Source organism: Zasmidium cellare (genome assembly GCF_010093935.1).
Source record: "Zasmidium cellare ATCC 36951 unplaced genomic scaffold M409scaffold_27, whole genome shotgun sequence".
Lineage (NCBI taxonomy): Eukaryota > Fungi > Ascomycota > Dothideomycetes > Mycosphaerellales > Mycosphaerellaceae > Zasmidium > Zasmidium cellare.
The window spans coordinates 256,279-278,720 of record NW_022986971.1 but is presented as its reverse complement, the minus strand read 5'-3'; the positions used below and the strand labels follow the sequence as shown (position 1 = coordinate 278,720).

At 53.5% G+C, this 22,442-nt stretch overlaps 14 protein-coding genes across 14 annotated transcripts; 6 read left to right on the top strand and 8 right to left on the bottom strand.

Annotated features, from left to right (window-relative positions):
- Positions 1-16: 16 nt before the first annotated feature.
- M409DRAFT_56874 (uncharacterized protein) lies at positions 17-822 on the bottom strand (the record flags this gene model as incomplete). The annotated part of the gene is made up of 2 exons (XM_033813429.1): positions 17-687; positions 738-822. The coding sequence occupies 2 exons, from the start codon at positions 820-822 to the stop codon at positions 17-19; spliced, it is 756 nt and encodes a 251-aa protein (XP_033665064.1).
- A 989-nt stretch (positions 823-1,811) lies between these two features.
- Positions 1,812-3,268, top strand: M409DRAFT_56873 (uncharacterized protein; the record flags this gene model as incomplete). The annotated part of the gene is made up of 3 exons (XM_033813428.1): positions 1,812-2,015; positions 2,071-2,682; positions 2,945-3,268. The coding sequence occupies 3 exons, from the start codon at positions 1,812-1,814 to the stop codon at positions 3,266-3,268; spliced, it is 1,140 nt and encodes a 379-aa protein (XP_033665063.1).
- A 515-nt stretch (positions 3,269-3,783) lies between these two features.
- Positions 3,784-4,848, bottom strand: M409DRAFT_25519 (uncharacterized protein; the record flags this gene model as incomplete). The annotated part of the gene is made up of 3 exons (XM_033807730.1): positions 3,784-4,043; positions 4,102-4,700; positions 4,793-4,848. 3 exons carry the CDS (start codon positions 4,846-4,848, stop codon positions 3,784-3,786), a joined length of 915 nt encoding a protein of 304 aa, XP_033665062.1.
- A 701-nt stretch (positions 4,849-5,549) lies between these two features.
- On the top strand, positions 5,550-8,533 carry M409DRAFT_25518 (uncharacterized protein; the record flags this gene model as incomplete). Its single annotated transcript, XM_033807729.1, has 3 exons — positions 5,550-5,583; positions 5,832-6,536; positions 6,588-8,533. 3 exons carry the CDS (start codon positions 5,550-5,552, stop codon positions 8,531-8,533), a joined length of 2,685 nt encoding a protein of 894 aa, XP_033665061.1.
- Positions 8,534-9,889: 1,356 nt separating this feature from the next.
- Positions 9,890-10,322, top strand: M409DRAFT_25517 (uncharacterized protein; the record flags this gene model as incomplete). Its single annotated transcript, XM_033807728.1, has 2 exons — positions 9,890-10,030; positions 10,089-10,322. 2 exons carry the CDS (start codon positions 9,890-9,892, stop codon positions 10,320-10,322), a joined length of 375 nt encoding a protein of 124 aa, XP_033665060.1.
- A 294-nt stretch (positions 10,323-10,616) lies between these two features.
- M409DRAFT_56870 (uncharacterized protein) lies at positions 10,617-11,444 on the bottom strand (the record flags this gene model as incomplete). Its single annotated transcript, XM_033813427.1, has 3 exons — positions 10,617-10,676; positions 10,740-10,883; positions 10,935-11,444. 3 exons carry the CDS (start codon positions 11,442-11,444, stop codon positions 10,617-10,619), a joined length of 714 nt encoding a protein of 237 aa, XP_033665059.1.
- A 327-nt stretch (positions 11,445-11,771) lies between these two features.
- M409DRAFT_25515 (uncharacterized protein) lies at positions 11,772-13,581 on the bottom strand (the record flags this gene model as incomplete). Its single annotated transcript, XM_033807727.1, has 2 exons — positions 11,772-12,310; positions 12,363-13,581. 2 exons carry the CDS (start codon positions 13,579-13,581, stop codon positions 11,772-11,774), a joined length of 1,758 nt encoding a protein of 585 aa, XP_033665058.1.
- A 1,189-nt stretch (positions 13,582-14,770) lies between these two features.
- M409DRAFT_37112 (uncharacterized protein) lies at positions 14,771-15,187 on the bottom strand (the record flags this gene model as incomplete). The annotated part of the gene is made up of 2 exons (XM_033810672.1): positions 14,771-14,965; positions 14,993-15,187. 2 exons carry the CDS (start codon positions 15,185-15,187, stop codon positions 14,771-14,773), a joined length of 390 nt encoding a protein of 129 aa, XP_033665057.1.
- A 305-nt stretch (positions 15,188-15,492) lies between these two features.
- M409DRAFT_68066 (uncharacterized protein) lies at positions 15,493-15,812 on the top strand (the record flags this gene model as incomplete). Its single annotated transcript, XM_033817673.1, has 2 exons — positions 15,493-15,540; positions 15,588-15,812. The coding sequence occupies 2 exons, from the start codon at positions 15,493-15,495 to the stop codon at positions 15,810-15,812; spliced, it is 273 nt and encodes a 90-aa protein (XP_033665056.1).
- Positions 15,813-16,044: 232 nt separating this feature from the next.
- On the top strand, positions 16,045-16,824 carry M409DRAFT_25512 (uncharacterized protein; the record flags this gene model as incomplete). Its single annotated transcript, XM_033807726.1, has 1 exon — positions 16,045-16,824. One exon carries the CDS (start codon positions 16,045-16,047, stop codon positions 16,822-16,824), a length of 780 nt encoding a protein of 259 aa, XP_033665055.1.
- Positions 16,825-17,245: 421 nt separating this feature from the next.
- M409DRAFT_56866 (glycoside hydrolase family 43 protein) lies at positions 17,246-18,923 on the top strand (the record flags this gene model as incomplete). Its single annotated transcript, XM_033813426.1, has 2 exons — positions 17,246-18,376; positions 18,438-18,923. The coding sequence occupies 2 exons, from the start codon at positions 17,246-17,248 to the stop codon at positions 18,921-18,923; spliced, it is 1,617 nt and encodes a 538-aa protein (XP_033665054.1).
- A 235-nt stretch (positions 18,924-19,158) lies between these two features.
- Positions 19,159-19,803, bottom strand: M409DRAFT_25510 (uncharacterized protein; the record flags this gene model as incomplete). The annotated part of the gene is made up of 1 exon (XM_033807725.1): positions 19,159-19,803. One exon carries the CDS (start codon positions 19,801-19,803, stop codon positions 19,159-19,161), a length of 645 nt encoding a protein of 214 aa, XP_033665053.1.
- Positions 19,804-20,095: 292 nt separating this feature from the next.
- M409DRAFT_25509 (uncharacterized protein) lies at positions 20,096-20,834 on the bottom strand (the record flags this gene model as incomplete). Its single annotated transcript, XM_033807724.1, has 2 exons — positions 20,096-20,122; positions 20,181-20,834. 2 exons carry the CDS (start codon positions 20,832-20,834, stop codon positions 20,096-20,098), a joined length of 681 nt encoding a protein of 226 aa, XP_033665052.1.
- A 449-nt stretch (positions 20,835-21,283) lies between these two features.
- Positions 21,284-22,285, bottom strand: M409DRAFT_56864 (uncharacterized protein; the record flags this gene model as incomplete). The annotated part of the gene is made up of 2 exons (XM_033813425.1): positions 21,284-22,170; positions 22,228-22,285. The coding sequence occupies 2 exons, from the start codon at positions 22,283-22,285 to the stop codon at positions 21,284-21,286; spliced, it is 945 nt and encodes a 314-aa protein (XP_033665051.1).
- Positions 22,286-22,442: the final 157 nt, after the last annotated feature.

Here is a 22,442-nt window from a genome sequence, read left to right as displayed (position 1 = left end):
AGATATATTCTTACCACTAATGTTCGTCTCTCGCGTACCACTTTTCGCAAGCCTTGAAGAGCGCTTCAAAACTTGGATCAAAGCCCACCATCCTTCCGTAAGCATCTCCATCTTTATCGATCTTGGTCAGGAATTTGAAGTAGCTTACGATGATGAAGTCCGCATAGCTGACTTGACTTCCCATCACGAATGGTCCCGTTTGATTCTCAGCAAGAAGGTTTCTGAGGTCGTTCATGGCTGGTTCCGCCTTCTGCCATGCTCTCTCGCCAGAGAATTCCTCGTGCTCGGCAAAGTCGTAGAGAGTCATACCGCCGAAGAGCTTCTGACGCTCTTGATGGTACCACTTGGCGCCTTCTGGCCGTAACAACCAGTCCGGGATTCGATACATGAACGGAACCACCACTGTACGAAGCAGCAGGTCAACTATTCCCTGAGCACGCTCCGGATAGCCAGTGTCCAGGCGAAGAGAAGGCTCGGGCTGCAGTTTCTCCAGAGCATCGGCTATGTGACGAGATTCCATGACATACGAGCCATCTGGAAGTTGAATCGTGGGGCTCGAGTACCGGAAGATGCACTCGTCGGGGTCGTTTGGGGCGAGACCAAACGAAATGAGCTTCTCGTGCAGGTCGCAGAAGTCGGTCCAGTCCGTTGAGTAATTCAAGCCCTTGAAGTTGAGGGCAGCTCGAGCTAAGCGATATCAGTGCCGGGTAAAGCGTGTCTATGTTCGCCGGCCATACTCTTCCACGCATTTGGGCTGAAGCAGTGGGGTTCACCCTTTGAAGGCAGATCGTAAAAGATCACCCGTTCAGACTGTCCAGACATATTGGCCCTCTACTCTTCGAACTTTGATACTTCCACAGGCCGTTTGGGTCCTGGCAATGCAATTGTAGCGGCAATCATCTTGACTTATAAGACAGACAAGGCGGCCTCCACGTAAGCACAGCTGAGATGCGAGAGCGCGAAGGACGACAAAGCTGGCATCGTGCGAGGTGGATCGGCATCCTCGTCGCTGGCGCTGCATATCTGGTCGTCCGCACGGCTCCTGCCTGATTGACATGCATGCGTCGGGACGCCTGAGATGAGATGGGTGATGGTGATTCGAGCCTACCAGGGGTGCGTGGGTTTTGGAAGAAGGATGCTCGGCAGCTCCCGCCAAATGTGTGTCGAGGGCTGGGTAAAACCCGCCGGGCCGGTGGGTGAATGCCAAGACAACAAAGCTTGGCTCTCGCCTTTCCCACTTCGCCTCCCTATTGCCATGTCTTCCTCCCCTCGTGAAGTCACCAAGAATCATCGAGGAGAGACTGCAACCATCCGTTTTCATTGACTGAATCTAGCTCCCTCAAGAAACATCCCCGTTTCTCTTTAGTATGCGCATTTCAAAGACTTCCCTTTGAACCCGGCTTCGAAATGGACCATCATAGGTATTTCTACTTCAAATCATTCACTTCTGGTTGGCTCTTGAGATGTTCGATTCTCTACTATTTCCATGGTTCTCAATGTCTTCACGCACGCGACAGAAGGCACGAGCCAAGTCCGCACAAACTTTTGCACGTGGAAAGAACGACTTATAAGAAAGTGATACACCGCTCCTGTTCCTGCCTCACTTACACCCGACTGCCACGTGCTTATCAAACGTGTGGGCTATATAGAGCACTCCATTGGACGATGAGATATCGCCATCCCTATATCTTCCTGTTGCACAAGGCAGTCGGTCTGCTGAGCGACTCCTCTTACTACCACTACACCTAGACTTGAACACTCTATACTTGAGCACACGGCATATCAGCACACACCAAGCAAAGCTGATCGAGATGCCACCTTCACCGCCTTGCAGCTCGAGCAAGCAGCCAGTCATGGACACGACCCCAGTCACCACTCCAAGTCACAGCTCCACGACTTCTCACTACCAAAGCATGCAAGCTCACCGACCAGCACTGGCTCGACGACATCATTACGGCACCAAATACCAATCATGGCGAAGGATCTTCAACAAGCCCAACTTCATTCTCGAGGCTGTAAGTCTACCGGAACTCTTCGATGTACTGCAGTAGCTGACGTGTGTTCTGTCAGATTCTCCTGAACCTTCCGATCTCCGACCTGATCATCGCCATGCACATATCCAAGACCTGGCTCTACGTTGCCTGCGAATCCCCTCGCATTCGCCAGCGTCTTTTCCTGTGGCATGCCGCACACGTCATCGACAGTCGACCAAATACACCAACTGCTCCCTCCACACAAGGCTTCGAGCTCTTTCCAAAGAGCCTCAGACAGGGCGTGCTGATAACGCTGCGCTCGCCTCGCCGCGGCGAGTACTTTGTGTTGATGAGGAACCTCTGCGAGAACCGATCACTCCAACTCCTTGACAGCAAGAAGACGAACATCGATCTCGACCCGCTCACCGGCAAATTCCACGTACAGTTGTTCGACCATTCATCCAACCTCATCATCGACAACGTCTTCGCGCCCTACAGCCTCTCATTCCGGTGCAAGCAACCCAAAATCACCGGAGACCGCGTGTTCGAGTACTTGAAGACGTATCACTCACCCGAGGACATGGACTGGGAGATGATGCTTGAGTCGATGGCGACGCGAACGCCCCTGGAGAAGGCTGATTTGGGCGAAATCAGGCTGAAAGGTAATAGTCCCCTCTCCAGAGCGCCTGTACCTGACCGCAAAGCTAACGTGAGTGTACAGAGCGCAAGCCCTTCGTGGAGAGCCTGGTGAAGGCCCTTCGCAAACTGAAAGTCTGAGATATCCCCGGAGATTGACGACCGATCATGCTACCTGATACAACTACTGTAACATAGACGGGGGAAGATAATCGGGGATGATGAGATTTGTATCATAACTTCACATTGGGATCTTCATTTTAGCGAGCGGGCATTTTTTTTCACATAGCGAGGGTGTACTTGTATTGGTTGCCATGGGCACAATGTACTTCTAGCTCACCTACAAAGATCATGTAATACTACCAGCACACAACAGCAATTACCTCACCTTCCAGCAATCTCAGGGGCCCGCCGCGCAATTCCCCATCATCACATCGAAATCAGCTCCAGGTGAAGTTCCATCACATCCAGCTATCCCCAGATCTCCCTGCCTCTCAAGCAGGCCGAATACACTGTCAACGGCGTGGTCGCAGCCAAAATCTCGGGGATACACCACATTTGCCCTCCGACTAAGAGGACCTCACCTCCGCCCTTCATGCGCCTTCAGCGCGAGAAGTGCCCACGATCCCCAACCGCTCCACGCGCCACAGACATGCTGATTCTATTCCGATGACCATGGCCGGGGAAGAAATCATGGGGACAGGCAGTCGATCTATTGAGCACCCGAGAAACCTCCAATCCCATAGGAGCAGGCCCTTTTCTGCACACAGTACGTACGTTTGATGTCACCAATGTCTATCCTGACACAAACTGAAGCTGAAGCTGAACGTGGACATGGTGATGAGCTCGATTCTAGATCATTCGCTTTCGAAAACTTTTTGATCGCTGTCGACTCTTCGCTTGATGTATCTGTCAGCATCTGACCAACAGCTACACCAAAAGGCTCGGCGCAGGTTTAACGATTCGTTAGGTTGCTGTACACGCTTGCTGTAACAAGGGCCAGGATGGCGTCGATGGCAAGTCAAGGGGTTTCGGGGTTGGAGACGTTCCCGTCAAATACATCCAAAACGAAGATTTCCGAACATGTCACTGCACAAAGGAAACTCTTATTTGGGCTCTTCTGCCTGCGCTATATGTACAAAGTACAAATCCTTTTCCAGGATCAAATCTCCATCTAAGCCTCGGACGCGGCGGCACCAGTGATAATCTCGACCAGCTCTCCAGTGATGACAGCCTGTCGAGTTCGGTTGTAGAGAATCTGGAACTTGTCGATCATGTCGCCGGCGTTCTTGGAAGCGTTGTCCATGGCGTTGCGGCGGGCGGAGATTTCGCAGGCGTGGCCTTCGGCGAGCGCCCAGTAGATAGAGTTGGCCAGAGCGAATTCGCGCATGTTGGAGAGGACCTCGTCATCGATCTCGAAAGCAGCGAAGTTTGCTATTTGATGAAGTTAGCGAATTGTCTTCCACATCCTCATGGCAATGCCTGTACTCACGTGACTCTTTGATGGCATCCTCAGAGTAGGCCTCGATGGTGGTTGGCTCGTAGCTCTGGGCGTTGAGGAACTTGTTGTACATGATCTTGATGCTGCCGTAGTCGGCGGGGAGGAGGGTGATCTGGTCGGCAATGGCCTGGGCATCGGCGAAGGTTGGGACGTCCTTGCCTACACCAGCGAAAGACAGAACCATCTCCTTGGCATTGCTTCTGCTCAGCTGGGCCTTGCACTTCTCGCCCAAGACAACAAAGTCGTAGTCGGCAGGCTTCTCAGCGATGGTGCGGCGGACAGCACGGGTGAGACCTGAGTGGATACCACCACAGAGGCCCTTGTCCGAACTGCAGACGATCAACAGCGTCTTCTTGTTCTCACCCTCCACAGCCTTGGTTTCCGCCTCCTCAAAGACCTGGTTGTTGGTGGTGCCGTATGCTCGCGATTCCTCCATCGCGCGCTGGGCCTTGGTGAGCTTGGTCGAAGCAACGATTTTCATGGTCTTGGTGATCTTCTCGATGTTCTTGATGGACTTGAGACGACCTTCGATCTCACGGAGGGTGGCGAAGTTGGCATTCTGGACAGCAGGGGCGGTGACAGCGGCGGGCCTGGGAGCGCAATGGCAATGTTAGTACACGGGGGGTTTCTTCTGCACTGTGCTCCGGGAGGGCGCCGGACGCGCAGGGAGGGGTTGACGAACCGCAGAGATTGCTGGGCGGCAGCCCTGAAGGCGGGACGAGCAGCTCGGGACAGCATCCTGCTCGATGGGGCGCGATGTCGAGGGGTGGGTGGTGGTGGAAGGGTGTCGTCGAGGGCGGCAGCGTCAAGCTTTCGGGTGAGGTCGTGGTCGGCATTGATCCTGCTGGCCAAAAGCAAACGCCCATGTCAGGACTTCTGGCCATGGCTGGCCGCAGATGACGACGAGCATGTCGCGCGTTTGCACCCAAGCGACGATGCGGATGGGAGGAGGATACTGCTCCTGCCTCCTTCAACATTCACTTACGATACCAGTTGAAACACTATTGTCGCTTATTGCCACGTCACAGGCACGAGACGGCGCGGGCAAACATGACGCTGGCGCAGGCGTACCGTGACTTTTGGGGATGTTGGTGGCGGCGACGGTCAATAGGCTCCTGAAAGACAATTGGAGAGGGACTGCAATTGTTCTTCCTTCGGCCGCCTTCTTTCTCTTCTCCTCCTCTCTTTCAACACCTCCTCCGCCATTCCGCATCCGACGACGGTCTCTACAGCTCCGCCCACCCACCATTCTCCCACTCACCCGCCTCCGTCAAAGGCTCGCAGCTTCCATCAACTCTCAGCTCCATCTCCACGCCCGCCGCTCCATTTCCAGCTCGTCCAAGGCACGCGTCGAGTCCCCGACACCACACCACACGCGACCGCACCTCGCTGCACCCTTCCCATCACTCCCACGCAAGCCGTGGCCAATAACCATCATCATGTCCGATTCTGAGGACGACAAGCCGCTCGTGGGTATGTCTATCATCATTGGCGCATCCCCTTCGCAGCTCGAGGCCGCCGATTTTGGCTAAGTCGAATCCCCGCCCGCCGCTGACTTGGTCAAATTTGCGCCTCCTTGCCTCTCACCTGATCTTCAACTCACATTCCCTCACTCTCCGCGTCTTCACGTGCTCGCCGAGTTACTCAAGACTTGCTTTCTTCCAGCTTCCTTTCCTCTTTCAACAACACCTCACGTGCTCTCATCACTGACACTTCTTCAGCCAAGTCAAAAGCAATCATCTCCAAATCCGACGACAAAGCCATGGACAAACAAAACGGCACCACCAACGGCTCAGTCATGCCTGGCATCAGTCTGTCCAATGGCCCGGTCGGGGATAAGATGGACGTCGACAAGCCAACCACCAATGGCACCACCACGGGCAAGCGGAAAGCCTCACTCGCCAACGGTGCCAGCTACAAGGACGAGAGCGATTCAGATGAGGATGACCAGCCTCTGAAGAAGCGAAAGACCATCGCTGCCGACGATTCCGACGACGAGCCACTTCGCAAGAAGACTCAGAAGCCGCCTCAAGCCTCGGCTGCACAGATCGGCGAAGAGTCAGGCGACGAGCCCATTGCGAAGAAGCTTCAGAAGGAGAAGGCGATCATCGAGAAACGCGCCGAGAAAGAGGCCAAAGCTATCCGAAAGGGTGAGGCGGCAGATGCGAAGAAGAAGGCGAAGAAGGTCGAGTCAGATGACGAAGACGATAAGCCACTTGTGAAGCGCAAGGCCGCACCAAAGAAGCAGGCGAATGGTGTGAAGAAAGTGAAGAAAGAGGAGTCTGATTCAGATGACCACCCTATCGTGAAGAAGAAGGCTACCGGAAAGAAGACGGCAGTCAAGGAAGAGGCTCCAGCGAAGAAGGGCAAGGCGAAGGTGAAGGAGGAGTCGCCTGAAGATGAGGGCGAAGACGGCGAGGAAGAGTGTAAGTTGCGCTGATGATGAGAGATGAGGCATGTACTAATGAGTGACATAGACCGCTGGTGGGAAGATCCAAGCAAGGGTGACGGCACCATCAAGTGGACCACACTCGAACACAACGGCGTGGTCTTTCCTCCCGAGTATGAGCCTCTCCCCAAGCACGTCAAGCTGCTCTACGATGGAACGCCAGTTTCAATGCACCCCGAAGCCGAGGAAATCGCCCACGCATTTGGCGCCATGCTCAACTCAGCACACAACGTCGAGAATCCAACATTCCAGAAGAACTTCTTTGCCGATTTCAAGGAGATGCTTGACAAGACCGGTCATGCTAAGGACAACGACGGCAATCGTGTCAAGATCGCAAAGTTCGACAAATGCGACTTCAAGCCCATCTTCAACTACGTGGATGCAGAGCGTCAGGCAAAGAAGGCACTCCCAGCTGCCGAGAAGAAGAATTTGAAGGCCGAGAAGGACGAGAAAGAAGCTCCGTACATGTTCTGCATGTGGGATGGCCGCAAGCAGAAGGTTGGAAACTTCCGTGTTGAACCTCCAGGTCTTTTCCGCGGTCGTGGCGAGCATCCGAAGACGGGAAAGTGGAAGAAGAGAGTGATGCCTGAGCAGGTCACCATCAACATCGGCAAGGAGGCCATGGTCCCGAAGCCGCCGGAGGGCCACAAGTGGAAGGAAGTTAAGCACGACCAGGAGGGTACTTGGCTGGCTATGTGGCAGGAGAACATCAACAGCGCCTACAAGTACGTCATGCTGGCAGCCAATTCCGACATCAAGGGCCAGAGCGACTACAAGAAGTTTGAGAAAGCCCGTGAGCTCAAGAAGCACATCGACCGGATCCGAAAGGACTACGAGAAGGAGCTCAAGTCCGAAGTCATGGCCGAGCGTCAACGAGCCACGGCTGTCTACCTCATCGATCGCTTCGCCCTTCGTGCTGGCAACGAGAAAGGAGACGACGAGGCCGACACGGTCGGTTGCTGCTCGCTCAAGTTCGAGAACGTCACCCTCAGCCCACCAAACAAAGTCTTGTTCGACTTCCTCGGCAAGGACTCCATCCGCTTCTGCGATGAAGTCGAAGTCGACCCACAGGTCTTCAAGAATCTCAAGATCTTCAAGCGGTCCCCAAAGCGGGAGGGAGACGAGATCTTCGATCGTCTGACCACCTCTGGCCTCAACAAGCATTTGTCGAACTACATGCCAGGACTCACTGCCAAGGTGTTCCGTACCTACAACGCCTCCTACACCATGTCACAACTCCTCAAGGGGATGTTTGACGATCACACACTCAGCATTGCTGACAAGGTCAAGTCGTACAACGACGCCAACCGCAAGGTGGCCATCCTGTGTAACCACAAGCGCACAGTCGCTGCCACGCACGCTCAGACGATGGAGAAGATGGAGGAGAAGATCAACGGTCTGCGATACCAGCAGTACCGCGTGAAGCAGATGATGCTCGCGCTCGAGCCGAAGCTCAAGAAGAAGAAGCCTGAAGGATTCTTCGATCTCCCCAAGGGAATCGATAAGGAGTGGCAGCAGAGGCATCACGATGCCTTGGTCGAGGAGCAACGCACGAAGATTCAGAAGAAGTTCGACAAGGAAAACGAGAAGCTCGAGGCAGACGGCGAGAAGCCAATGAAGGCGAAGGAGCTCGAAGAGCGCATGGAGGTCGCCGATGCGCTCGAGAAGAAGCTCAAGCAGGAGTTCAAGAAGGGCAAGGTCGAGCCAGAGGGCAAGGGTGCTTCTGTTGACAAGTACGAGAAGGACCTCGACAAGCTCGACACCCGCATCGCCACGATGAAGACCCAGAGCGAAGACCGCGAGAACAACAAGGAAGTCGCCCTCGGTACTTCCAAGATTAACTACATCGATCCTCGCCTGACCGTCGTCTTCTCCAAGAAGTTCAACGTGCCGATCGAGCGGTTCTTCTCCAAGACTCTCCGTGAGAAGTTTGACTGGGCTATCAAGTCAGTCGACGAAGAATGGGAGTTCTAGATGGAGAGAGAGACATCCATGACTACTGCGGTCTTCATCACTATCCACATCACACGACGACTCCGAGAGCAGTGAGGCTGGTTCATTTGAGATACTCCCTCTGGCACATTGCCATGAAAGCGTGCTTTAACATTAGCTAGCCACCACTACCAAAAACATGTAGCCTGCCTGAATCAAAACAGTAAATCAAAGTCAACGATGCTCCAGCTTCAATGAAGCGGTGACCTCATTCTTGATCCATGCTCTCGTCTTTCTCCGTGGAAGTCTCTCCGTGAAGTGCAACGTTGACATCCATATTGCCTTGGACGCATGTATCGGTTCAGGGATGGTGCCATTGGGACTCGAGGTCTTTCCCCCAATGATCATCAATACGCTGACCTGATGTCTTTTGAACTGTTGAAAGAACGAGGAGGAGTCTACTCCTACCAATCCCCAAATCTCGACGTCTTACAGCGGTCGCATCGGAGGGATAGATAGCACGGACGCCTCTCGACACGCGGAGAGAGCATGTCGCTGCTGATCGAGCCTCGAGGCTCAAAATGATCTCGATGAGGATTGCCTGCTTGGGTGTTGACAGTTTCGTGAAGGGTCACTCAGAAGAGCATCCTCAAGAGTCCCATCGGGAGCAGCATGGCAGGTCTTGCTTCGTTACCCTGGACGTGCCTTATTTCGCGGGGATACTACCAAGCTCTCCATGTAGTTGCATGCTTCGAATGTTGAAGTACTATGGAATGAACATTGCTGAACGTCCCACACAGGGGCTGGCTCGGCGAGAATTCTGGCTGCTCCATGGCCAACATAGAAGGTTGAAGTATTAAGTAGTAGCAATGTTGCTGGTTGTACACAGGGCTGGCTCGGCAAGAATTCTGGCTGCTTCATGCCTACATTCAAGGAAGCCTCGACGGATCATGAAAGTAGGCAGCAGATAGCATCAGCTTCTGCTAGAAGGTGGATCAGCGAAAGTTTTCGCTGAGGTATGCCAATATGAGCGAGCCTTGTTGTTGCCTCTTATCGTCCAGATGTCGAGCTCGAGGTCTGGCGAGGCTATTACCTGAATGAGGATATCGGGTAGGCATGTACAGCGTGAGTCAGAATCATGATACGCGCATCACGGTGAGATCGACTCCCAAAGACCTTGTGATCGAATTGGTGATCGTTCTTTTGATATTGGTGTTGTTGACGAAAGAAGGAGACGTGAAGTCTTCCGTCAATCGGATGTTCACAAATCCCGAGACATCCCCACAGCCATTGCCTGACCTCACTCCATTAACAATCACCTCTCTTCAACCAACTTCATCAAAGACGAACCTCAAATCTTCCTCCAGTTCGAACAACACTTGCCAAACTTATCCAAACATGGCATCACCCTTCTGGCTCACCGGCACCCTGCTAGGCGCTTCATCCGTCGCCTTCGGAGCCTTCGGTGCCCACGGCCTCAAGAGTCGAGGTCTCGCACCCGAAAAGATCGCCAGTTGGCAGACGGCAGCTCACTACCAAGTCAGTTTCATAATTCCACCCATATCATTTACCCAAAGACTGACGTTGAACCTCTCAGCTCGTCCACTCCGTCGCCCTCCTCGTCGCCGAACAAGCCGCGCCCAAGAACGTCTGGGCCAAGAGTCTCTTCACCGCGGGCATCACCATGTTCTCTGGATCGATTTACCTCCTCACGCTTGATGGACAAACTTTCAAGCCTTTGGGACCGGTCACGCCTGTGGGTGGGCTGTGCTTGATTGCGGGGTGGTTGGCTTTGGCGTTTGGGAGTAGGGGAAGGGTTGTGGGGCTTTAGGAGTGTTGGTGGGAATTGGGAGGTTGTGTAAGTTTATGATTGAGTGTTCTCTACTCTACAAGTTCTTTGCCTAGCAGCATTTGGCTTTGCAGAGTGGAAGGTCTTGCCCTCCTGCGATCAACGTGACTCTCCACTTCAGCAATACCTCTCCGACAGAAGTTGGTTGATCACTGGCAGACAATGGGTATATGATGTGGGTTGGCGAAAGTTTTCGCTGTCCTCCCACCGCATCCAGGCACTTTGGGCTTTGCAATCATGTAACACAAAGGTCGGCGGCGTGGCGATCAACGGTCGTCAACCACCAAACGCCGCCCCTCTCAATAACTGCATCCTCAACTGCGTATTCAACCACACCTAAGAAAACAAATAAGCTACCGCCGTCTGCCACGCGAGAAGTCTCTCCTCCACTGCACGTACATTACCTCGTTCCTGTTCACCATCCACATCCTCCACCATCCTCTCGAACGCCTTCTTCTCCTTCGACCATCGTATAAGCAACGTCTTGGGCGCATTAAAAGCCCACGCTGTACACCCAACTCCGACGCGGAAGATGAGCAGTTCCTAGTTAAACATCAACCTTGATACTGCGAGCGGTAAAGGAGAATGACTTACATCCAATCCCTCCATCTCCGTCGTCCAACACCCACTCCACGTCAACGCCGCCTCATACTCCACCGCCGAAATCCCACTCCCAAAATGCATACGAATCGCCACTTTCCCGCCACCACTCTTCTCCCTCATCTGCCCCAACAATCCCTTGATCCAACCATCGTGAAACTCAACCTCCCCCGCGGCATCTCGCCAAGCTGTGCAGGCGACGTTGAACTTGACTCTCTCGATCCCCAGGACTTCGCGAGGGAGGGAAGGGAGCTGGTATCCCGAGCCGCCCAGGCAGTGGTCGTGGATTGTTAATGTTGTGAGCTTCGAGGCGATGGAGAGGTATTCCTGGCTGAATTGATGTGAGAGGAAGAGGAGTTCTGGTCGAGGGAGGTGGGTAGCGTTGACTTTGAAGCCATTGGGCAGGGACCATGTGTGACGTGGTTCGAGTAGATGGAAGTAGATCAAGTCGCGAAGTTCGCAGGCGAGGTGGAAGATGGGAAAGATCTCCCTGTGTTGAGACATGTGTGGTAGCGCTGTTGGAAGATGCAGGTTGTGGATGAAGTCGTGGGTGCCGCGTGAGGAAGGAAGGAAGTATCCAGGTTCTTGGGAAGATATCAGTAGAGCTAGATACGGTAGCTCCGATCGCGGGGAGCTTATATGTGAAGATAGCTGAGGTTGACGGTTGGGAAAAGTACCAAAGAAGCGTTTCAATTGCTCGGGAAAGCAGTGCTCCGGTCAGGCGACTTTTCATGTGATGCTAGATATCGTGAATACATTGTTTGCCAATGATAGATGCCCTTATCGTGTGACGACCTGCACAATCGCCATCTAGACACGCAATCATTCCCACTACTCCACCGCCTCGAGATCCGCATCATCGACGTTCCTCAGCCACAGTGTGAACCACCTGACGACCTTGAAGTGGTTTGTGGCAGAGATCTTCTCATTCACCGTGTGCACATTGCCCATGCCGTATTCCTCCTCATTGACGTATCCCGGTCCAAAACGGAAGATGTTCCTCGTCAAGTCCCAGTAGTATCGAGTATCCGTGTTGCCGCTCATCAAAGCCGGTGCCACCAGGGTGTCCTCACCGTAGAGAGCGCGGATGGTACCGGCGACGATGGAGAAGGGTGTCACACGGTCAATGTCTGTCGGCGTGACTGGAGCGACATCGAGGGTGTTCTTCTTGTGAGAAAGTGAGATGGCGTTGTAGCCGGATTTCTCTCCGTCGAAGGCGTGGAGAGTGAGGTTGTACTTCTCAGCAATTGGCTTGGCCACAGCGCTGATGTGTTTGGCAACAACATCTGGATCGTCACCAATGTTGATGCGGTGGTTCACGGTAGCAGCAGCGTTTTCTGGGAGGGCATTGACCTTGGTGCCGCCACCGACTAGAACATAGGTTAGCATGTGGTAGATTCCGGCAGATTCCAATGAACGTACTGATATCAACCGCTTGAGAAGTCTGCATGAGGTACTTGGCCTCCCTGCTGATCTTTGCCGCCTCTTGTGCCAACTGGTCTGCATGCTTACAGTGCTTTTTCTTGTTGGAACTTTCGCGCTGTCCGAGAAGCTTCTTCAGCTTTTTGGGAAACTGTGGTGCGTACTCGGCGCCGCATTGCAGGAAGCCAAGGTATGGGTTCTCGTCCACAAGGTAGGTTGGGTACTGGTGTGCCTCGATAGCGGAGATGAGCTCGCTGAGGATGCCAATGCTGGTGTGATCCGGTGGAATGGATGAATGCCCTCCAGGCGTCCTCACCACAACAGAAATATCCGTGTAGCCCTTCTCACCTACGCCAGGCACAGCGTATCCTTGTCCAAAGGACTTGGTGTATCCCATACCTTCGTCAATGATCGCGGCAACGCCATTCTTACCGTATCTCTCCAGCAAGAACGGAGCCAAATGTCCAGCGCCTTGGTATCCAGAGCTCTCCTCGTCAAATCCAAACGACAGAACAATCGTCCTCTTCGGCTCCCAACCAGCATCAAGCAGCAGCTCCACCGTCTCCAACAAGCCAATCAACGAGTTCTTGCAGTCTGATGCACCTCTTCCCCAAACATTCTTCCCATCGAAATGCCCGCTGTATGGAGGATATGTCCACGAGTCGACAGTATCAGGGTCTACAGGCACAACGTCCTGATGCGCCATCAAAACCACAGGCTTCTTCTTATCATCTGAACCCTCCCACGTGTACACCAAGCCATGCGTATTGACCTTGTCCACCTTCAACTTGTCGTGAATCCGAGGGAATGTAGCCTCCAGGTACTCGTGAAAGCTATAGAACGCGTCCCAACGAGGGTCTTCTCCCACTTCTCCCAAGTCATCGTAGGATTCGGTGCGGATCTGTACAGCGCCGGAGAGGCGGGCAATGGAGGCATTCTCGAAGGCTGGTGTGAAGAGGTAGTCAAAGGCTTGCTTGATACGGTCGTTGTCTTCGGCGGGCCAAAGGGCAGGCACTTGCTGGCATTGCTTTTTGGAGGTAGCGCGATCGTTGGAGAGGCCAAAGTCTGGGATCACGCTGGACAATGGCTGGGAGAGCCACAGCAGGCAGACGGCAGCAGACAAGAGAGTAAACAAGACTGCCCGCCGAGCTCCATGATGCTGTCGTGGAGCTCTTGGTGGTGGAGCGTACTCCGCTGCGATCGGTAGGCTCTTCTCCATCTTGTGGCAGAAGACAAGAGGTGAATGGGAGAAGAAAGGAAAAGCAAGACTCGGACTTACAAATTCATCATGGCGGCGTGCATACGACCTGCCTATCGCGTTATGAGGTGATCGGGCGGTCGAGCAAAGGCGGCGGGGCGGGCAAGAAAAGCTCCCAAAGGCGGCTTGCACTGCGAGCTTGTTGCCCGTCGTAGTATTTATGTCTCCCCGCCTGACAGCAACAGCACTACTTGCAAGAGTCTCAAGATGGCGTGGTCAGACTTCCATTTTCGGGGATAGTACATGTAGAGCAAAGAAACCTCACTTGAAAATATTCATTGAACTGCCGCGTTATTCCACTACGGATTCATTACAGTCGTTGATACCCTTTATTACAAGAGCTTATCCACTTTCGTTACCCTAGAGCGAAGGGCAATGGTGGAGACTGGTTTGTACTTTTGGAGGTCGTCTGTCTGGATATCAGTCATGGTTCATTACCCACCTCTTCTTCAGCTCCTGCGCCGCCGTAGCTGGAACTATCGCGACTGAGACGTCGATTATCTTTCGTGCGATCAGTCCGCGACATCAGATCGTCCGATCCGAGTCTGTTCCGCTTCGGCGGCGGGGAACGTGAGCTGTCGTGGCGGTATCGACGTGGCGAGCGTGACCGCGAAGGATATCGGCCACGTCGGCGGCCAGAAGAGTGGGGAGAACGACGTCTGGATTTGTTTTGGTCCCTGCGTTCTGATGGGCCGGTCGTCTCATCGTCGTGGTCACTATTGCCTTCGCTGGCATCTGTGATGCTCTTCCGCCGCGGTGGCGACCGAGAGATGCTGGAAGATGAATTGCGACGTCTTGGTCTTGGTGGGGAGCGAGAACGGTATGGAGAGCGGCCGTAGGAATGGGAGCGGCGACGCGGAGGATCGTCTCGACGGTTACGGCCACCAGGGACGTAGCTGTCCGTGGCTCGTGGCCCTTCGCGACGGCGCGGTGGTGATCGAGAGTCTCGAGAAGAGGGACGCCTGTCGGGTGAGCGGTCACGGAAACGACCACGGCCGCCGCCTCTACCTCCTCTGCTTCTCTGGCCTCGCTCGCGATCCCGAGTGCGTGCCAGCTCCTGCTCGCGCTCACGATCTGCAGCCTGGCGTTTGATGGCTTCCTCGCGCGCCTTGTCTTCCGCTATCTGTGTCACGTATCAGCCTTCCAGGTATCAAGTCCACCGAATAAACACTATGCGTACCCTCTCTTGCATGAGCTCCATCTTCTTTGCCTCAATCAGCTCTTTCGGGATGCCACTGGGGTCGTCTTGGGCGCTCAAGCACATCTTCCACAGCGCTAGGCAAAAGGCAGGGGCATCCTTGTCGAGAAAGCCGGCGAGGTTAGTCTGCAGTTTCTTGATGTCGGGCTGTAGCTAAGGTCAGAAATGCATCACACGGTCGGGGAAAGGAAGAGTACTTGCATGTTTCGAGTCCTTGAGAATGTTGGTGATCATCTCGGCGACAACGTCGTCATCGTTGTTGAGGATGCGAGCGACCTCGTCGGACACCCACTTCTTGATGACATCCAGGTTGATCTTGGTCATGTCAACCTTTGTCTTGAATTCGGGAGGGAAGTTGGTCGTACGCATGGCCCGCGCGTCGGCGCCTGTCTTGAGCGCGGCGGACATGTTGGCTTGTTGCTGCCAGTGGGGGTTGAAGAATGGGCTGGCGAGCAAATCCAGGCGGAACGTGTGAATCCAATGTTGTTGTTATGGGAGCAGCTGCCCGCAAGCTTTCGAAGCTCGCGTGCTCGGCTGAATCGCGCTCGGCTACGCCCGAAACTCAATCTCTCCCCCGCCATCTCGTGAGATCTTCCACCCCTGATGAGCCTCACCAGTGATGCTCCAGCAACCTAGTAGTAGACAAACAGATCTTACCTACTCATCCACCCAACATGAAGCTAGCCGAGTTCCTGTCTGACCTCACGTCTCTCCAAGTCTGCGTACGTATCATGTTGCCAACGATGACCCGAGACTCACTATGCTTTAGGATCCCAACGCCGCCCTCGCGCTTGTGTCTGCCAGACCGGAATCCTCTGTCAGCGGAGACTCCCTGCGGCCCTCTGCAAGCAAAGATGATGGCGACGTCGATCTGAAGCGTGCAAAAGATCTATTGGACCTGCATGCCTCTGTCAAACTCGCTCACCAAGACGGCACCGACGCGGAGCTGAACACGGCTCGCGATGCCGTGGCCAGAATCCTCAGGATCCTCTAATGAACGTCTGCTCTCTCATTCTAGACTTCGAGCACTGTTAGTATGCAGCCTCGTGCCGTCCAATGTCTCTCTAGTTGCTTTGGACATTGCGCAGTCATCAGTCATCTTGGACGGACACGGCGATGCCACTAGCGCCGCTTCCCTCCACCAGACCAGCAACTTCCTATATCAGACTCAAGCCTTGCCCAGCACGCCAATTCTACAGCGAAAGTATTATCAGCAACACTAAACCATGAAGGTCCTTCAGCTCGGCGGCAATGGAAACCTTGGCTCGAGGGTCATACCGGCTCTGCTTGCCCACGGCCACAGAGTAATCGCCTACGTTCGATCACCATCAAAACTCCGCAACATTCTTCCAGCAGCAGTCATCGAACGCATCACCATCATGCAAGGAGATTCTCTCGACACGGACGCAGTTGCTGACGCCTTACGCCAGAACGACTGCGACGCTCTTGTCAACACCTCAGGGACTAGACAACCGCGCGGACAAGAACAAAACCTTGGCAAAATAGTTGCCTCAGTCACAGGCGCCGCAATCCAAGTTGGAAAGGAGAGAGGTCGACCGATCCGCGCGTGGATCATCGGAGGCATGAGCTCGCTCAACTATCCTGGCACGTCATATCAGATCCAGGACTATATGCCAGCATGGCTGATCGACCATCAACGAGGTGTCGAAGCAGCGGTGAAGGACTTGTCGACAGCGGATGTCCAGTGGTCCTTGTTGTGCGTGGCAATGATGTCTCCAGCACATAGCGAAGTCGAAGCCCTGGTCGAACCAAGAAAGCACAATTTACTTGTTCAATCGTGGAACCCCCCCGCCTGGCAAGATCACTGGATCCGATATATGCCCTTTCTTGGTGTCTACCTCAACCTCGTGCCTGCCATTTCCAGCTATACCACGAGGCTCGAAGATGTTGCGGATCTAATCGCCGAAGACCTGGACAAGCAGAAGTCGGAATGGGTCGGAGAATTCGTTGGCTTCAAGGCACCGAAAGTCGAGAAATCATCGTAGACCTCCCGTCTTCAACTACAATATCCGTGGGAAACTGCCGCTCTCTCAGTGCCCACCACGGACCATTGTCTTCCCCGCATCTTGAGCGACTAGTTCGACGCCACCTCATGCGAATCTCCACGTCTTCCCCAGACTGTCTTGTGCTCGACTGCATCTCTCGACCCTCACTCGCCCAGGTGCTGCATTCTCGGCTAAAACTGTATATTTGATCAGGAACAAGAAGCCAATGCAAGCCACTCAGTTAGGGCTATTCGCTCGCATCCGAGAAAGATCGCTCGTAGGAATTAAGAAGGTTGCGCCTCTGATGAGTGTGCAATCCTGCTGACACAGAAGGGGGCGAGGGAAGCATTAATAAGAGCATTGATTTTCCAGCACGAATATTGAGTTTCCAATGTCCTGCTCATCTCAATGTTCATAAAAAATGTTCGTCTCCTCGCTACTCTTGGCAGCACTGTTCAGCCCTGCGGCACTGGCTCAAGCTCAGTATGGCACTCCAGCATCCAGCGGAAGCAGTCAAGTCACTTTCACAAACGATCGCCGTCTCCTCTTCGATGTTGACGGAAATCAAATTGATGCTTATGGAAGCAAAATCAACTTCTTCAACGGCTCTTACTACTTGTACGGAAACAGCTTCTCAACGACCGGCGTTGCTTTTGGAATCAAGTCGTACTCTTCCGTAGACTTACAGCACTGGCGATACGAAGGCTTCCTCTTCGACCCGTTTGCGCCGAATCCCTGCGATGACCTCGGAGGATGTGGCAGACCACACATTGTGTATAACAGCAAGAACGCAGAGTACATTCTGTGGGCGAATGCTGGTTCATCTGGATATGTGATTGCGACCTCTTCCTCGCCCTCTGGACCATTCACCTTCTCTTCAACTCGAGCAGCCATGGATCCTCAATTCAATGGCCTTCAACGAGCAGACTTCACCGTCGAGACATTCGACAGCAACAAAAAGGGATGTATCGTCCTTTCTGCTCTCAACTTCAGAGACCCCAGAGCAGGCAGTATCTGGCCTCCTATTTTCCAGACGCTGCACATCTCTGAGTTGACCACTGATTTCGCCAACACCACTGGAGTCAGCTATCCGGTGCGCTCGGCGGCAAACGATCTGATTGACCAGGAAGCAGAATCGCCAGATCTCTTCACCAGAAACGGCTGGTACTACGTTTCGGCCAGCAACACTTGCGGCTATTGCAACGGGTCTATTGGTCTCCTTTACCGATCAAGGAGCATCAAAGGGCCATGGACCAGACAGATCATTGCTGGCTACTCATGCAACGGTCAAGTCGAAGGCGTGCTACCTCTTACAGACCCACGCACCAAACAAGTCACCTATGTTTGGCATTCCACTTCCGTACCAGGAGGCCCAAGGACAGGATTTGGCGGACATATCTTCCAGCCACTTCGGTTTAGGCCAGATGGATCTGTTGGGGATCTGGACTGTTCCGACAACGCACAGTTCCAAGTCGGGTTCACTCGTGGCTCAGGTGCAGTAGCCAGTGGAGCTGCTACGACTGCTGGTGATGGCTCGCCGTCTGACGCTGCTGTAGGTCAATCATCTGTATTTTCCTGTAAAACATCAGAACTAACAAGATATCTCGAATCAGTATACGCCCGTCTGCGACTCTGACCAATTCGACCTCTTCCAAATCTGGCGAGCATCTCGCGCCGGCACGCTCAAAACCGTCTCAGTCAACATCGCAGGCGCCAAAGTTCAGACAGTGCCTCTTGCTCTCACGTTCTTCAAGTTCTCCTCTTATAATGACCTGCTCGCTCCTGAATACAAGTGGACGACCCTCGGCACTGCGAGTGTAAACTCAACATATCTCAGCTACGTCTTCAACACCACGAGCGTTCCTGTGACGGCTACTGGAAATGCAACTGTTGCTCCTGGTGACCTTCTTGGCTTGGCCATTGCAGGCGAGGACTTCACGCCGTACTGCCATCTGGAGTTCGATGTGGACAGTCGAAGTGGCATGGTGCTTTATCAAAGGGGCGCTGGGCAGAATTCGTGGAGAGGTTTGAAAGGAAACACCAGCCCGGTGTATGCGAGGGAGGGGAAGGGAGTCAAGTTCTTTGTTGAATATGAATGATGTAGGACGATGACGAGTAGCAGCACCAGCCCAGTGCTAATGTAGCAGGCCGCTGATGATGAACAAGCAAGAGGTGCTTCGAGGTCGAGGCCAAATCCATTGTGCAAGGCGACAGTATTCACCCCTTGTTTCCGCAAATCGATTCCAAGAATGACAATCGGTACGTTGGAATGAGGAGTAACCTTTGAGATATCAGCAGGCATCGCAACAATGGCAGGGGCTCGATCTCATACTTCTATCCCTTCTCCTCGCCCACAAACTCCAGCTGACGACGCTCCTTCGACCAGCTCAATGTAGCCTGTTGCTCCCCACTGTCCCCAGCACCGTAGATGACTTCCAGACCTGCAAGCTGAGGGAATGCCGTCCACTGCGCCCTCTCCAGCACTGGACCCAACTGTTCTGGCGGACACTGCGCTTGCGGCACTCGCATATGGATACGAACGGCCAAATATTCGAACCGCAGAAACTCTCTCGCAGTTATGGTGACCCGTTGTCGGTAGGCGCGAATGAACTTCGCGATCCACACCTCCATCGTTCTGTAGGGTGATGAGATAGGACAGACGACGACGACGTCGACGTTGATACGGCTCATGCGCTTGGCAAGAGATAGCATCCTGTAGAGCCTCGCGTAGGTCTGTTCGGGAGTTACGTCGACGAAGGTGAGCTTTACGACGGCGAGGTCGTGCTCACGAGCAAGATACTCATGGAGGAATTGACGAGAGACAAGCAATAGGTCTGCGTTGGCGATGTGGACGAGTTCTGCTTTATTGTCCCGTACGACCCAGAATGACCGAGTCTCGAGGCATATGTCATAGATGTTGTCGCGGAGTTCGCGAGGGAGATGGAAGAAGTAGCAGGCTGGACGACTTGGGTCTCGCATGATGAGGATAATGAGTTAGTTGAGAAGGAGAGGTGCAAGCACTGGAAGCCTTTATCATCAAGAATTAGACCATGCAAGGGGTCAAGATACGTAGGCATCTCTAGGCTGCCGCACGACTCTGTGTAACTCCTCTCTTGCCGTACGCCACGCAGATCTTGATGTTCTCCTTGCCTTTTCAGAGTGTGGTATTCGGTCACCCTCGCCCCTTTTCCATGTTCGCCTTTTGTACGGTCTCACGTCCATGATCCATATGCCATGTTCGCCGTTCTGCGACAGCCGATCGTCTTGGAGTTCATGCGGAATCCTCATCGGATTCGAGCTAACAACATTAGCATGTGACTTTGAAGAGCAGGGAAGCAGCTCGAGATTGTACTTACCTCGCTCTCGGTCCCTTGGACGTCCTCTATCTTGCCTGAACTCTTCGACCATCCTCCAACGTGCTTCATCAGAGACAACTGCTGCCACATCGTCGAAAGAGGGCCGTCGGTGGCCCAATCTTGGTAGACTTGGAAGCCGGTGAAGTTTGGGATAGATGCCCAAGGCTTCGCATTGAGCTCTGCCAACAACTCTCCCACGTTCATGCCGCCTCTGGTGATCACGCGGACGGAGAAGCCGCGAGGCGTACAGACTTGAGACAGAAAGCTGCCGATCCAGTCCCAATGTCCATCGATCAGCCCAAGCCAAGGACACCAGGTGTTGACCTCGATACGAAGTGGGTGCTTGCACAGGAACGCAGGGAGTTGGAGCGGCCGAGGTAGCGAGTACGAAAGGTCACTGACGGTGACGACGCCGGAGTTTTGGGCGCGGGAGGCGTACTCGGCGGCGAACTGGTGGTTGACCAGCAAGAGATGTGGCACCACGATGCCTTCGGCGCGTATCTCAGGCTGATAACCAGGGCCGTCGACTCTCGTCTCCTGCACGCACTCGTCGTAGATGGCGTCGCGGAGCTCTCGTGCGAGTTTGAAGAATGGGAAGATGTGGCGTTGTTCGCCGTCTGAGACTGGCGGACTGGCGCCTGGGTCTTCCGCCATGGTGGTGTTGTAGCTGCAGTGAGCGTGAGCGGTGTTGCTTTGAAAAGTCGGGGTCTTTTCGTGCGCCCGTAACGACGGATTCTGTGTTTGCTGAATAAGCCCGCGCTAACAGCGAGCATGTGACTGGCGAAGGCAAGTGAATTCTGAGAGTCGAGCTCTTCGGTTTACGTGCATTTGCTATGGCACAAAGTACTATTGGAAAAGCAACATTGATTTTTTCATGCGTTGTCGTTTACCATGTACAGACATTGGCCAAACATCGCCATTACGGCACAGGGGGCAATGTAGATGTGCGGATGCGCCAGATGCGAGTCTATACGCCGCCGTCACTCATCGGAAGTGAGCACTGATGAGTTCTTGAGGCCTGACAGCATATTCATTACCATGAAAGTCATTCTAAATTGCAGCGCTCATCTCATTACTTCATACAGTCTATTCATCATCAAACGCTAATTCAACTTTTCCAACTGATCTCTAAGAAACTCATACGCAGCGAATGTCACAGCTTGACCTGGTGCAACGCGGGCTACTCGAGGAACGATTCCGGCCCAAAACGCCCCAAGACCGCCTTGCCGATATAGGGTACTGCAAATCGTCACCACACGCTGCGTTGATGTCTGAGCACGCTCGGCTTCTGTCGGGGCCCTTTGCAGTCGAGTCTTGATCGTGTCGATGGGGGCGTTGCAAAGAGGCCCAACAGCTCCAGCAATGAGCCCGATGAAGGCGATGTGATACGAGGGTAGAGGTACAGACTGATCGACACGATTTCGTTCTGCCAGAGCCTTGAGAGGAGTATACACGGTGAAATTCGCTGCTGTATTGCTTCCTTGTCGGAGGGCTGTAAAGGATACACCTCGCCATAACGAAGAAGGCCCCTCTTCTTTCAAGATTGTGAGGAATGCATGCACGGCGTTGCGGTACTTCGGTGGAGTAACATTGCCAGGGGTATGATGATTTTGTGCCTGTAATCGGATCTTGACCAGCTCCATCGGCGTGACAACAGCCACGGCTTCAGTAACTCCAGCAGCCAGGCCAGCGATAAAAGTTGCGCTCATGGAAGCGTTTGACATGTTCTCCTTCCCAACGAGTGCTTGTCTATACCAGTCGTAGCTAGCAAAGCGAATACCAATCTTCGGTATTATGCCTGCCGTGACTGCACCCAATCCTCTGTAGAATCCTATGAAGTTTTCTCTCTTCGCAATGTCATAAGCGGTAGCGACGAAGCCTTTATTCCTCACGCCTGCTTCGAGGGTACGTCTTGCCAGTTGCATGCGGACTTTGATTGTGTCGAGTGGGAAACATATTAGAGCATCCATCATTCCAGCTCCACCGCCAGCTGTACATACATTTTGTCAGAACATCTCTGCTCCTACATTGATGAAGGAGTACTTACCAACCAAATTTGTTGCCGCTGAGACCGGGTTTTTACGATTCGTTCGACTGCTCGACATTGTGATGGATTGGCTTTCTGCAACAAGTCCTCCGAGACGATTCAACAGCAAATAATCGATAGCACAATCAATGTCAACTCGACCTGTCGATGCGAAGGATCATTGATGAAAATAATGGAATATGGGTGAGGGTAGATGCACAATGTCACCCTCGGAC